At 37.4% G+C, this 13,730-nt stretch overlaps 1 protein-coding gene across 7 annotated transcripts in view; it reads left to right on the forward strand.

Annotated features, from left to right (window-relative positions):
• The window catches only part of RBPJ (recombination signal binding protein for immunoglobulin kappa J region), a 216,859-nt gene that overhangs the window by 158,332 nt on the left and 44,797 nt on the right, over window positions 1–13,730 (forward strand). For 4 of the 7 annotated variants that reach the window (XM_045834249.1, XM_045834245.1, XM_045834251.1 and 1 more), the window contains one exon: window positions 12,307–12,345. In XM_045834249.1, the coding sequence (XP_045690205.1) occupies window positions 12,307–12,345 (39 nt within the window). Of the gene's footprint in view, window positions 1–4,994; window positions 5,057–12,306; window positions 12,346–13,730 lie in introns of all 7 variants that reach the window. The other 3 variants (XM_045834247.1, XM_045834246.1, XM_045834248.1) reach the window with 1 other exon arrangement.

A 13,730-nucleotide genomic window follows, 5' to 3' on the forward strand; every position in this document is an offset into this window, starting at 1 on the left:
AATGAAAGAAGGTTTCTTTTCAGGTTTACTGTTGAGTCCTCACATGAGCAAACTAAATCTATGCTGTAGCATAGAAATTTTTAGGATCAATTAGTGCATTTCCTAATTCTGTCATAAAAGTTTAGTCTCTGTGCACCCTTTTCACATGCAGTTAAATTCTATCTCAATGTAGAATATATGGGAAACAAGGACATTGTACTCCGGTTACACTTTGAAACAAATCCACCATTTTGCGAACTTGGGCAAGGTAGTTTCTAAGCTGATGTCTTCGTCCATGCATTGAGAACAGCACCTGCCTTGTGAGAGTCAGATGTGTATGAAGCGAGACGCGTGCACCCCGTGGAGCTGCCAGGGCAGTGTGTTTGCCGTGGTTGGGGCCGTGTTTCTGATCTGCTGCCCTGAGTTCCCAGCATCTGGTGCCATGTCCAACACACAACGGGTGCTTAAATGTGCGTTAAGTGGTCAATGAGAGAAAAAGATACCAAGAATCTAGGAAAACAATTACACCATTTTCTCCTTCCTGTTCATCTCAGTTTAAGTGAGCTAGGCAAAGGAAGCTAGTTTTAAAATTAACAACAGGAGCATTCTAATCCTCGTATATATTCAGTACTTGTCCATGACACTGCATAATTAATAATTTTTTTTAAAATGTGTGCTCTTGTGATAGATGGTTTGCCAAACAGGACCATAGTCAATCCTAGTCTTTTGCTTACTAAGTAGCAGAGAAGATTGTTGGAACAGCTTCTCTGAAATCTGGATGGAAAGGGAAGAAGACCAGTTTTGTCAGAACTTACATCCTCATTGACTTAATATTTAAATTTTCTCCATATGAAATATATACATCCTGTTGGTGTAGCTGAGGACAAGAAATCATCACCTTGTAAAATGTTGGTGTTAAAATAGAATTTGAAGACATCAGAATAAAGTCCAGGAAAGAACATTTTTCAACCAGGAAAGAACTTGTTCCCAAAACCAGCCATTCATTCCAAAAACTTTAAAATACGTGTATAAGAAATATATTTCTAAATTAAAGTAGCATACCTATAGAAGAACAGAACACACAACTCACAAGTGTACAATAAAGTGAATTTTCACAAAGTGCATATGCATGGGTGATCGCCACACAAATGAAGACCTAGAATATTACCAGCTCCCCAGAAGCCCTCCTTGTGGCCCCTCCTAGTCTCTGTGTGTCCCTGTCAAAACGGTAACTATTCTGTCAAACACCATACAGTTTTGTGCTTTGGATTCTCACTTTTGTTTGCTAGTAATCATGCAGTAATAGTTTGCATGCGTAGTAACAGTTTGTTCACTTTCATTGCCGAATAGCACTCTGTTGTATGGTTATTCCATAATTTATCTGATCCTCGGACAGTGGTCATTGGGTTGTTTCTAGTTTTGAGTTTTTATGTCTGATGATGCTACAGCCATTCTTGTACATGTATTTCAGTACCTATTTGTACACATTTGGTGGCATTGCATTTTTACTACTTTTGAACTTTATCAGCAATAATATGTTCAAGTTAATTTGGGGGTGGGTAAACTCTTATATGCCATTCTCTGTTTTTATTTGGAGCCACCTTATTCTAGACTTGCTGTATGAAAATCCTTTTGATGTCTAGAGACTGTGATTGTATTTTGCTATTTACCTAAGCCAGACAATTAGTAAAGAATAAAATGTCAACTTATGTAATGCATTCTAGAGCAAAACAGGATTTTTGTTGCTGACTACCCATCATCACTAATAATTGTGTAAAGAATATATGTGTGTGTTGTTTTATATATGCATTTGGGAGGGGGTGAAACTGTAGGTCTTATTTTCTCTTCAAAATTAATGCTACTGACCAGATAGATTTTTGTATGTGTACGTAGGCCTGACTGGGGGGTGTTGTGTGTGTAACCAGCAATCTATTCCTAATCGCTCACGTGGGGTTTTGTTTCATTAATAAATACAAGTGGTGCTTTTTTGAATACCTCTGTATGTGTATTTTTGCACAGTCACAAATTGTCTACCTATATAATAAATTTCCACAATTGAAATGGTTAGGAATTCAAAGCAGTGTACATCTTGACTTGTAATACACATTTCCACAATGTTTTCCAAAAAGATTGCACAAATTTAAACTCCCAACAGGCAATTGTGCACCAGTACTGGGTATTATCATACTTTAAATCTATAGCAAGCAATTTTTAAATAATATTCATAAGAACATATAAGCTGTGCCGGGGAGTTGGTCACAGAGTCTCTTCTGTGTCACCTTCCATTAATGTTCTTTGATAGGTTTTTCAGCACCATGTTTCGTGGCAAGCAGGGTCATGCCAGCTCCTTGATCTGGAGCTTAGTGCTTTTCTCTGAGTGCGACCTTTTTATTCTTACATGATTTCAGTTCATAGAAAAATTGCAAGAATATTACAGAAGTTCACCCAGGTACCACATGTTAACCTTCTTTACTGTATTTGCTTTATCCCTCTCTATATTTGCACACACCACACAACATCTTAACCTGGACCATTTGAACATAAGAAGTAGACATTATAAACTTAACACTGAAGCTATTATTTATAAAAATAAGGATATTGCCTTAATAACCTCTGTACAGTTATTAAAACCAGAAAATTAAAATTGATATAATTCCATTTTTTAATCTGTTAGTTTCATTCAGATTTTGTCAGTTGTCTAAATAATATTCTTTGTAGCAGAAGTAAATTCTGGATAGAATGTTGCATTCAGTTATCATGTGTCTTCAGTATCTTTTAACTTGGGCCAGTCCCTTGGTGTTTTGTTTGCCTTTCATAACTTTGATGTTCCTAAATGTATAGTTCAGTTATTTTCTTAACTATTTCACAATTTAGATTTATGTTTTCTCATATTTAGATTCAGGTTCTGCATTTTTAGGGCAGTGATAACATATACTTTGCTCTTCTTGATTCATCGTATTAGGGAGCATTTGGTATCAGTTTGTCCCAATCAATCTCTTGATACATGAAACTGGAGTAGTTTGCTCATAGTCTCCTTGCCACCTTTTGCTGAAGCCATCCATAGGTTTTAAGATGCATAATTTTCATATGAGATTTTTATATGTGATGTTAATGGACATCATTGTTCTCACAACTCAGTTGTGCCATCTGGATAATGGGCCTGTGTCTATTGCAGATTTAGTGGGGGGAAAATCCAGGTATGGATTTTCGGAAAGGTACCCTTAACCTGGTAATGATATCGGGTAGACCCAAAACGCCAGATAGTGAAACTAGCTGGAGATGATGGTCTCAGCTGTTTTGCATTTTTATATCTCCACTCTTCTCGACTCATTGCACAAATGGCTGGTAGTCTGTTACAAAGTTAAGTTTGTTGTTGCTGTTTTTCATTGAAAACTAAAAGGTGGAATAAATGAACTTTAAAAACTAAGGCCACAGTACTTTTTACATGTTCTACCAAGTAGAGGAAAGAGAAAAGGGGGCATGTTTACCTGATGGGACCAGCTGCAAGCATGGCATTTCTTTGAGATCAACCCTGTATGCTATTTGTTCTGTTAATGAAACATGTTACATACATGTAACATGTCCAGGTGGTGGTCCTAGAGAACACAAGGTCCTGGTGGTCCTTGGTCATCTTTGTTGGCAGTAGCCAAGGCCCATTGGTTACACCCGGAAGGTTTTAAGCCACATTGCCACTATTTGCCACTATTGCCACTATTTTAAGCCACTATTTAATGTGGTTCTTACCATAAGAGCGTGTTCAAAACTAGTAACTGAAGTACGGTGAAGGCCTACATGTCTTGCTCAATGTTGTGTGACTTAATAGGCTGTTTTCTGACATGGATAGAGAATGAATAAGCTTTTCAAAGTACAGGTAAACTACATATTTACTCCAAATACATTTCAATTAACCTCTTCAATCATATGCAATAGGCAGAATACTTCAGTCTTTTCTAAAATTTTTGCTTTTATAAATCATAAATTAACATCTTAAACATAAATCATCATCCCATTTGTCCTAATAGCATGTAAGTTTCATTAGAGCATAGATTTGCAATCTCTTGTTCCCTGATGAAACCAAGTGCCTGTGCTCATTCTTGGCAGGTGAAATAATGAATCTGGAGTCAGGGACAGAACGTTTTACAGCCCTTTCCAATTGGCTTCTTGTATTTTTTTTGTGAACAAATTACTGAATATTCCTAGTACCATTTGTTTTGCTTTTCATATTATGTTTTCACAGACTATAGTAATAATGTGTATCACCTGCTTGTTTCCCTCTACCAGTAGAATGATCAGGTATGTCTCCTTGAAGGCCTAAATCAGGTTTCCTAATTTTTACCCAGTTAAGTACTATTTGATTTCACTGTCTGAAGTCATAGTTCAAAAATCTAAGTACTTTTGAATTGTATAAAATTTACCTACTGTTTACAGCAGATTTTGTTTAAAGCTTGCTTTAATTATGAGTTTGGGTTGTTCATACTTTCTTTTTGACTTTTTTCCCCTGCAAATACTGCATCATTGTTTCTTGCCTTAATTTATTTTAATCTCATTTCTTCATTAAACAGCAAATTTTTGAAATACGGAAAAATAGAGGAAATTACTTTTAGTTCTGCAATCCAAAGGCAGAAGAGTTTCCCACATGACTGGAGGTTGCTTTTCCAGCCAGCTCTGTTTTTAAAATATAAGTTCTATTATTGTTATGAGGTTTTATTTTGTTTTATAGCAGTACAATTACTAAATTGTTGCATATTTTTAAAAAAAGTTTTTTCTTGTTTCCTCCCCAACATTGATTTTTGACCTGGTTTTCTCGTGTGAAACATCTGTTAGCCAGAAAAGGTGTTGAGATGGTGAGGATTTGATAACATTTATTCTGTTTGTTTTCAATACGTTTGTGGTCATATACTTCCTTAACAGATGGGTAAATATAGAAGCAACTGTATCTGTTATGGGAGAAAACAATATTGTATCTCCATGGTGAGCAGAAAGGAAGTGTGTAATATAATGTAATGTTTACACAGGTTTTTAATTTGAAAATTCTAATGGATTGGAGGATATGTGGGAACCTGAATACTCTTTACAGGTAGGAAGTACTATGTTTAATGACTAAAGAAATTTTTTTTAAAATCTTCACACTTCCAGGATGTGAAAATAGGTTTATGTAATTAACATTTCCCCCAGCTCTTCTTATTTTGAATAAAGGAATATTGTTATTTTAGAAGTGGAAGCTAGTGAAGTAAAAGTAAAATGAATTTGCTAGCTTCTTAAAATTATGCTTATGACAATAATATATTTTGGATAATACAAATTGCCTTGAGCCATGGTATAATATGAACATTACTAAGTAATGATGGCATATAGATTTTTGTATTCTGTTTGCCCGCCCCAACCTGAGGGAAAAGTGTACAGAACAGAACAAGAAGGAATGGGCATGGATATAATTAATGTTATGTAAGCTAAGTGTTGCTTGTCATTTAAAAAAAAACAGGCTAGAATCATAACTTTAAATATATAACAAAATCGATTATTACACTTAATTAAAACATTTTATTAGTATGCATAAAATTTCAGAAACCTACTCATGCAAATGAGATAGTAACTACCTCTAATATCAAAAAAAGATAAGTCGGATAGCAGTGATTCTTTGTTACAATGAGGAATTAACTCAATATCTCATGAAATTAAAATTTCCCTAGGATGCGGATTATTTATGTATTTCTTTTTTTTTAAGTAAATTTTTTTTCAGTTACAGTTTACATTCAATAATACTTTGTATTAGTTTCAATATACTTGACAAAGTGTTCCCCTGATATTTCCAGCACCCACTGGCACCCATACTTACGTATTTTGCCAAGTATAATGCGTACTTTTTTTGCCCAATTTTTTTTGAAACAACATCTATTTTTTTTAATCTTTGAAAAAAGATTATTATTTATTTTAGAGAGAGGGGAAGGGAATGAGAAAGACAGGGAGAGGAACATCAGTGTGTGGTTGCCTCTCATGTGCCCCCAAATGGGGACCTGGCCTGCAACCCAGGCATGTGCCCTGACTGGGATTTGAACCAGCAGCCCTTTGTTTCGCAGGCTGCTACTCAGTCCACAGAGCTACACCAGCCAGGGCCTTTGCCCGATTTTTTGAGGGAAAAGTAAGGGTGTGAGTTATATAGGGTAGTACTAATTCCATATCTATATAAATGTTTTTCATTTCTTTTATTTATGCTTATATGTTACAAGTGTAACTCTAGAAAGCAATAAAGATATCTGTATGCAAAATACCCTGGAATACAATAATCAATTTTGTTTCCAAATATAAATAAATCAAAAAAAATTAAAAAATTAAAAGTGAAATATTTTTTCCCCTGAAAATTTGGGCCAAAAACATGGGTGCACATTATACATGGGAGTGCACTATACACGACACAACACTGTAGTTATTGAAATACTATTGACTATATTTCCTGTGTTGTACCTTACACCCCCGTGAAATAGAAACTTGTTTTTAAAGAGATTTCAAATAAAGATAAAAAATTTGTATCTGCCCATTTCATCATTCCCTTGCAAGAGAAACAGACAGAACTTAATCTTTAAATTTTAACCAGTCTCTGAGTAATTGGTAGCTGCTTTTATTTATGCTGAAAAGTGAAATGTTTTATTGCACAATATAAATACTAAATTATGAATTTTCTTAAGTCTCATTTAAAGATGTATGTTCTTTTTACAGTAGATAATTCTTTTTTTAAAGGTTTTATTTAATTTTTAGAGAGGGGGGAAGGGAGGGAGAAAGAGGGGGAAAAAACTTCGATGTGTGAGAGAAGCATCATTGGCTGCCTCTTGCATGCACACACTCCAAACAGGGACCAGCCTGCAACCCAGGCAGGGGCCCTGACTGAGAATCTAACCCAGTGACCCTTTGCCTTGTGGGAAGATGCCCGATGGCCAGCCATCTGAGGCCATGCCGGTCAGTCAGGACTGTAATATATAATTCTTGAAGTTTTTGTGTTAGTTATACATTAAATTAGTAGTGGAAAATGGATCTTGATAAATGCAGGATGCATATAGTACCTTGATATAACTTCACAGGTTTTAATATGTAGGCCTATGAACTTTATTAAATAATTAGGATTGAGTTCAATTATCACTTTCAGAATTATGCATTGTGAACATACTAAATACTTGGATGAATTTTCTTGGGAAACCTATTTTCTTCTTCCTCCATTCCAATAGATCCAGTAACCATTAGTTTTAGTTAGATAATAGGCATGTGATGGGATATGCATTAAAAAGAGGACTGGCATTTAAACTGTTGGCACACAACAGTTTTTAGAGATGCTTTATTATATACTGAAGAAGCAGTTTAATCTTATTAATGTTTAAAAGATTCCTAGCCTGAGGATGGTACCTCGATAGAATGGTGCATCATTTTGAAATGCTGTTCAAGCTCAGCAGGCACACAGTTGAGTTCTCTTGCTCACATTTCCTATGGGGGAAGGAGTGATGTTGTACACACAACATCAGGAGTGTTGCACACACACTGTGTAATTGCTGACTTCATGTAATGGGTATTCCAAAGAAGACCATAGTTAACATTAAGTTGATAATCTAATTTTGGAAGCATTTCAGAGCAGTAGAAAAGAACATTTACATTTGAATATTGTGTGTAATAAACTAGTCAAGTAATAAACCTGTATTTGATCCCAGAGGATGCTTGATGGTTGGAGTATTGTTACAGAACAGACTGTGTGGGGAGATACTGTTACCAAATGGATCTCCCCTCTTCCGGGGTCCCCCTGTGCTAGGTTTGCCTTGCTTGCATCTCTTAGGAATTATGGCTCTCAACGTCAGAGTTTGGTGAAAAGGAAAGGGGCTATTTATTCAAAAGTTATACAGACTTAGAGTGATGACTTAATATCTTCGTTAAAATCCCAAAGTCCCTTAAAACACCACAAAGAAATACAGCCCTTCCTTTCCCTTTGCCCTGGCAGGCCAGTCTGGGGTACCATGTCTCAGGAAGAGTAGAAGTCCATGGCTCAGCTAGAAGGTCTCCCAGAGTCCCCAGAACTATCAGCTGTGTTGTTGTGATCTCTAGTTCTTAATCCATAACCATGTGGTACCTTCTCATGGCCCACCAGTGAGAGTCCTTTCACCCCTTTTCCTTCCCACAACATCTGCATTCTTCCAAACTGCTGAGAGAGAGCTCTGCATGGTTGCTACATCTTGCTTTCCTGCTTCCTAAGTAAGCCCCGTGGTTAAGAGAGCCCCACAGCTGTGGTTCCAACCCAAACCATGTGTTCTGTGTGGCATGGCTGCCCAGCCTGGGTTTAAATCCCAGTGGGGATCTTCCTCTGCATCCCCATGGGACTCCTCCCACAATCAGCTACACCTGCCAGCATTCCCGTGTATGTCCAGCTTTTCTGGGCCGCCACAGTAAGTCCGTGCAGGTGTGGCCCCGAGGCATGGAGCAGACGTTTTCTAAGCTCTCATGCAGGTGCTGCAACCAGGGGGAACTTCTTCCCAGTTAGGTCATGGGTCAGAGTCACTCCCATCTCCCTGGTTCAGAACATGGCCACAGCTACTTAACATATCTGTGAAATTAACCAGTTGTTATAGATATGTTAAATAACCAATTTTGCATATTAGATATAAAGCTGGCCAACTGTTGACATACAAAATAACTCAATAACCCTGCTCCATGTGTCCCACCCCCCAGTTCAGACTTGTGGGGGTGAGGATATCCTATATTTTATAATTCCTGGACACCCCGAGTTCTGGACCCCATTTCAAATCCTTTGTTTGAGGGTGGGGGCCCTGGCTGCACCACGTTACAGCATTAGTAGCTAGTACAAATGGTAGTGGCATCATTGAAAAGCTTTGTCTCATTTGTTACCTGTCTCTAAAATGCTCAGCATTTAATCCCATAGGTGGATTCTGGTCACACCCCACTTTGTTTTTCTTTATCAAGTTAATTCTGCTCTTAAAATATATATGCAAAGCGTGTCACTTTTTTAAAATCCTTGTTCAAGGATACATTATTGGTGTGAGGGAGAGGGAGAAGGAGACATCAATAGGTTGCCTCCTGCACACGCCCTGACTAGGGATGGAACCCGCAACGTAGGTATCAGACCTGACTGTGGATCAGCCTGCAGCCTTTCGGTGCTTGGGACTACACTCCAGCCAATGGAGCCACACAGGCCAGAGCAAAGAAGTGTTTTAAAGATGTCTTAAACTTCTTGGGTTTTGTAAAATATTCTACATCTAATCTAGTGAGGCAGTTTTATTTTAATCATATGCTGTAGTGCTACATTTAATCAGTTTCAAAGGTTCAGAACAATATTTCCTATGAAAAAAAGATTCAGAAATAGATTTTTTTTCCTGTAATTCCATAACTGCAGTTCACAGGCTAGCAAACAGTTCAGTGTTTTAAAACCTGTTGTCTTAAGATTTGATGATGTGACTACTAAAACATTGTGAGGCTTGTTTTTTGTTTGTTTTTTAATTTAAAAAATTGCGTATCCTGTAGGATAACATCAAAGAGAATGATAGTTAATTCTTAAAGAAATGAATTATTTGCTCATTTTTTGGTGCTACCTCAGTTAAAGCCACTTTTCAATATTTCAGGGTTAATGAAAACACCAGAATATTTAAAGTCACAGACACCTATTTTTATAAATTAGGGGTTCATAGACAATGTCATATAGCATTAAATTAGGGAACAAACTGAACCGCGTGGGGTTCTAAGACGTCTATCATCAAAGTTAGTAATTTTGTGGAACATCATAAATATAGAGGAATCTTAAGTCAAATTAGGCTCCAGAGCCTATAACTGTAATTATGAACAAGCTACTTACTTAACCTGTTTATTTTTGTTAACACAACATTTTATTTTTTTCCAAGTGCTGTGCCTCAACCACCTCTTTCAGAAAGACCTTATTTCCTATTCAAAGGAAATAAGTTGTCTTAAACTTATTTATCTTGGTTAACATCATACTTAATTCCTTTATTTACTTATTTTGGCTTAACCAGTTACAACTAAAAACAAAAACAGTAATACAGTTCACCTTTGAGTAGCATGGGGATTCGGGGTATCAACCTCCTGCACAGTCAAAAACCCAAGTATAAACTTCTGACTCCCCAAATCTTCACTAATACTTAATGTGGACTGGATGACTTACCAATAACATAAGTAACTGATTAACACGTATTTTATATGTCATATATGTATGATATACTATAGTCTGAAACTAAAGTAAGCTAGAGAAAAGAAAATGTTATTGAGAAAATGGCAAAAGAGAAAATACATTTATGTCATGACCACCAACCGGCAGTGACCACAGAACGCTGCAGATGGCTCATCAACACCCAAGAAAAACATACACAGAGACAACCAGGTCCTGTGGGGAAATAGGGACGAAACAGCCACTCTCTTCAGTGGAGAGCACCTAGGCCACCCTCCCTAGGGGAGAGCACCTCATTCCCCCACCCAGCAGGCTTTTTATTGGGTTTGTTTGCATAAGAATTCAGGTAAAGCTCATTACTCATTGCCAGGAAGTAAGAATCAAACAATAGGTAACAAGGAAGTCTGAGGCCCTATTTTGAGTCAGGGTCAAAGAGCTGTAAAACTTTGAGGAACAAACTTACTTCTTCCTTGGACCCTTATCATTCAACTGAGAGCATTCTAAACAAAGAAGGTTTCACAGGATTTTACATACTCTTTCTTAGGCCTGATCACCCGGGGAACCCGCCCTTTTCAGCACAGGGCAGCACCACCCTGTCATTGTTTCAGGCTTAGGTGGAGCAAGGGAAGTAAGGCAGCCAAGAGATTAGGAGATTTCCTCGCAGACAATGAGGACTCAGGCTATGTCAAAGCCAAGGGGCAAGGGTCCTTCACCCCCTTTTGCTGTAGCCCCCAAAGTCCTTCCTTGGGGGGCCTCCCATGTGATCGTGTCTGTCTTAGGTCGTTCCCCCCTTGGGGAATCTTACCCATCATTGGCTAACTGACCAAGGACTGGGGGCCAGGCAGGGTGAAGTAAAAGGAGCAGAAGCGGTGCTCCTGCCAGGGAGATAAGCTTTTGTCTCCTTGCTGGCTATGGTCCAAGGTCATTCCCTCAGCCTTAGCCTTGGCAGGGGTTACAGCTTCTGATACCAGGCAGGGCAGTTCCCAACATATTTACAGTATTTATTGAAAAAACCTATTAAGTTCAAACTCATGTTGTTCAAGGGCCAGCTATAATTACTAACATTTATTGTACTTCCTGCATTCCAAATACTATTATATGTGTTTTGATTGTAATAATCAACATTTAATTCCTTCAGCAACCCCTGCGGTAGTGCAGTCACTGCCCTTTTGCAGAGGGAGAAGCTGAGGTCTAGAGAGTCAAATGACTTCAAGTAAATACCAAATCGTGGATTTGAATTCAGCCCGTGTTACTCTAGAGCACAGGTGGCAAACACAAGGCCCTCGGGCCCTCCATCTTGTTTTATTGGGCCTGGCACCTTGTTTCTACCTGGCGGCAGCGCCAAGCTCTTGCTTAACTGTTATGGAGTAGTTGCACGTATACAGTCCTAAAATTACATTCAGCCCTCTGAAGGCAACTGCGAGGCTGATGTGGCCCCTAGTGAAAATGAATTTGACACCCCTACTCTAGAGCCTTTCTCTTAACCTCCATGCTGCATTCTAATTCCAGCCTAAATTGTCATTTCTTATCCTTGTTTATGCTTTTTGTCTTTGCCCTTTGCCAACCAGTTGAAATGCTTCTGCGTTAGCCCACTTACCTCATTTCTTTATGAAGGGGCGTATACCATAAGCTAATTAGGTCATCAACATGTGGATTCAAATCTCAGCTCTGCCTGCCATTTATTTACTTTGTGACATTGGGGAAATTGCTTTCTACATCCTTAAAATGGGCCAATATAATCAAAGGGGATACTGTACAAAAAATGTATACGTGATTGTTGGCATGTGATAAACACTTGTGAGCTGTATATCTTGGGCTGTGAGGATTGTTCTGGGTGCTGTAGATTGTGTGAGATGTGGGTCTTTGGGTAGGGGTTTTTTTCAGGGTATCTCTGGAAGGTACCCCAAGTCCTCATCTAATCAGTGTGCTGCCTGCTCAGAGCCTACAGTAAGGCCAACTTAGAATGTGTTGTTTTTGTTCAGGAGGCATTTTTGTGTTTTTGCTATTTCTGGGTGTAGAGGTTTGTTTATTAGAGGATTTCTCTTTACACTGGTCAGTAGGGTTGAAGTATATGTTACAAAGGAGATTGCATGGTTTCTAAAAAAGCTTCTTATGGAATGTGTCATACAGCCTATTCAATTATTTTTCTTATTTTTTTCCAGAAAATTTGGTGAGCGGCCTCCACCTAAACGACTTACTAGGTAAGCATTCTGTTGGTCAGCCTTTCACCGAAACTTTTCATAAAAGTGTTAGGTCCTGTCATTTTCGAAACTATATTAGGTGCTCTTGAAAAGAAGTTATTAAGGTACTGGTATCTAGGTTATAAGCTTATTCCCATCCTTCTTAACCCACACTTCCCCTTCCGAACCCACCTCCCTCATGACAATAACATGATAAGAGGATATATTTCAAGGGGGAAATGAAACCTTTGAATAATTACGTTTGTGTAATACAGTTAGTATAACAAGGGCAATAATTTAAAAATAATTTCCTGTATCTGGCTGCATTTACCCAGTCAGTTTGGTGATTATAGGCGGGACTTGAAAGATATTTAATAAATGCTTTTAGAAAATAATTTTATAGAAAACACAAAATTTTTACACATTTTAATGAGTCTGTAAGTATACTGTTTTAATTATATAAATTAATTTTATAATACTTTAACTATAAACGTTAAATTTAAGTGTTCATCTTGAAAATGATTTTAAAAATTTCTAACAGTCAGTGGTTGTAAAATAAAAAGGAAGACACCAGGTTCCACCATTTCAGTCCTAGAGTTAATGCTAAGCCTGTGTTGTTAGTATCTTTCAAGAAATTGTAGGCATATATAAACATATGCCTGTCTTTTTTTCTTTTTTTAAGTCTGACATTATACTTGACCATTGCTCTCTACCACTTCTACCTCATTCTCTTCATTGTCTTCACATTGCTTTTATTTAGTTTTCACATTAATGGCCATTTGGGTAATTGCTACAATATTGTTATTATTAAAAAGCTATTGCACTCAAAGAATGATGGGGACATGCCAGAAGGATTCAAAGGGGGCCAGCTTGAGGAGGCTTCCTTTTAGCCAAATCATGGGCACACTCAGATCATCAAAGTAAATAATGATAGTAATGGATTAGAATCCATAAAGCAAAATAGCAGTTTAGAATTTTACACTGAGTTAAAAAGTAATGCAATGAATGAAGCAGAGGAAATAGCTTTTCCTTAGAGAAGAAATGTGCCTAATAAACGTAAAAGGAATGATGGGACTAGGAAATCACACTTTGGTAACCATTACAATGCTAATCATTTCAGGCAAAAAAAATCATCAGTGAATGCTTAAACTATTGGTTTAAAAATCTGTTGGGAAACAAGATATTTACATAGTATCTAAGCATGTCTTCACAAAGTATTTATTAGTTAAAAGTGAAAAATAGTAGCATGACAGTGAAGAAACCTGGCAAACACCACCTTAATTAAATGATCTAAGTTAATACCACCAGTGATGGACAAATAAGTGTTATGTGCCTCCTGAGAGGGACACATTATTACTTTTGTGGTGTTCTTGCAAAAAATATGTAAGTGAAATGTAAACATAAGG

The sequence above is a fragment of the Phyllostomus hastatus genome, unplaced genomic scaffold (assembly GCF_019186645.2).
Source record: "Phyllostomus hastatus isolate PE091 unplaced genomic scaffold, TTU_PhHast_1.1 phas_contig_196, whole genome shotgun sequence".
Classification (NCBI taxonomy): domain Eukaryota; kingdom Metazoa; phylum Chordata; class Mammalia; order Chiroptera; family Phyllostomidae; genus Phyllostomus; species Phyllostomus hastatus.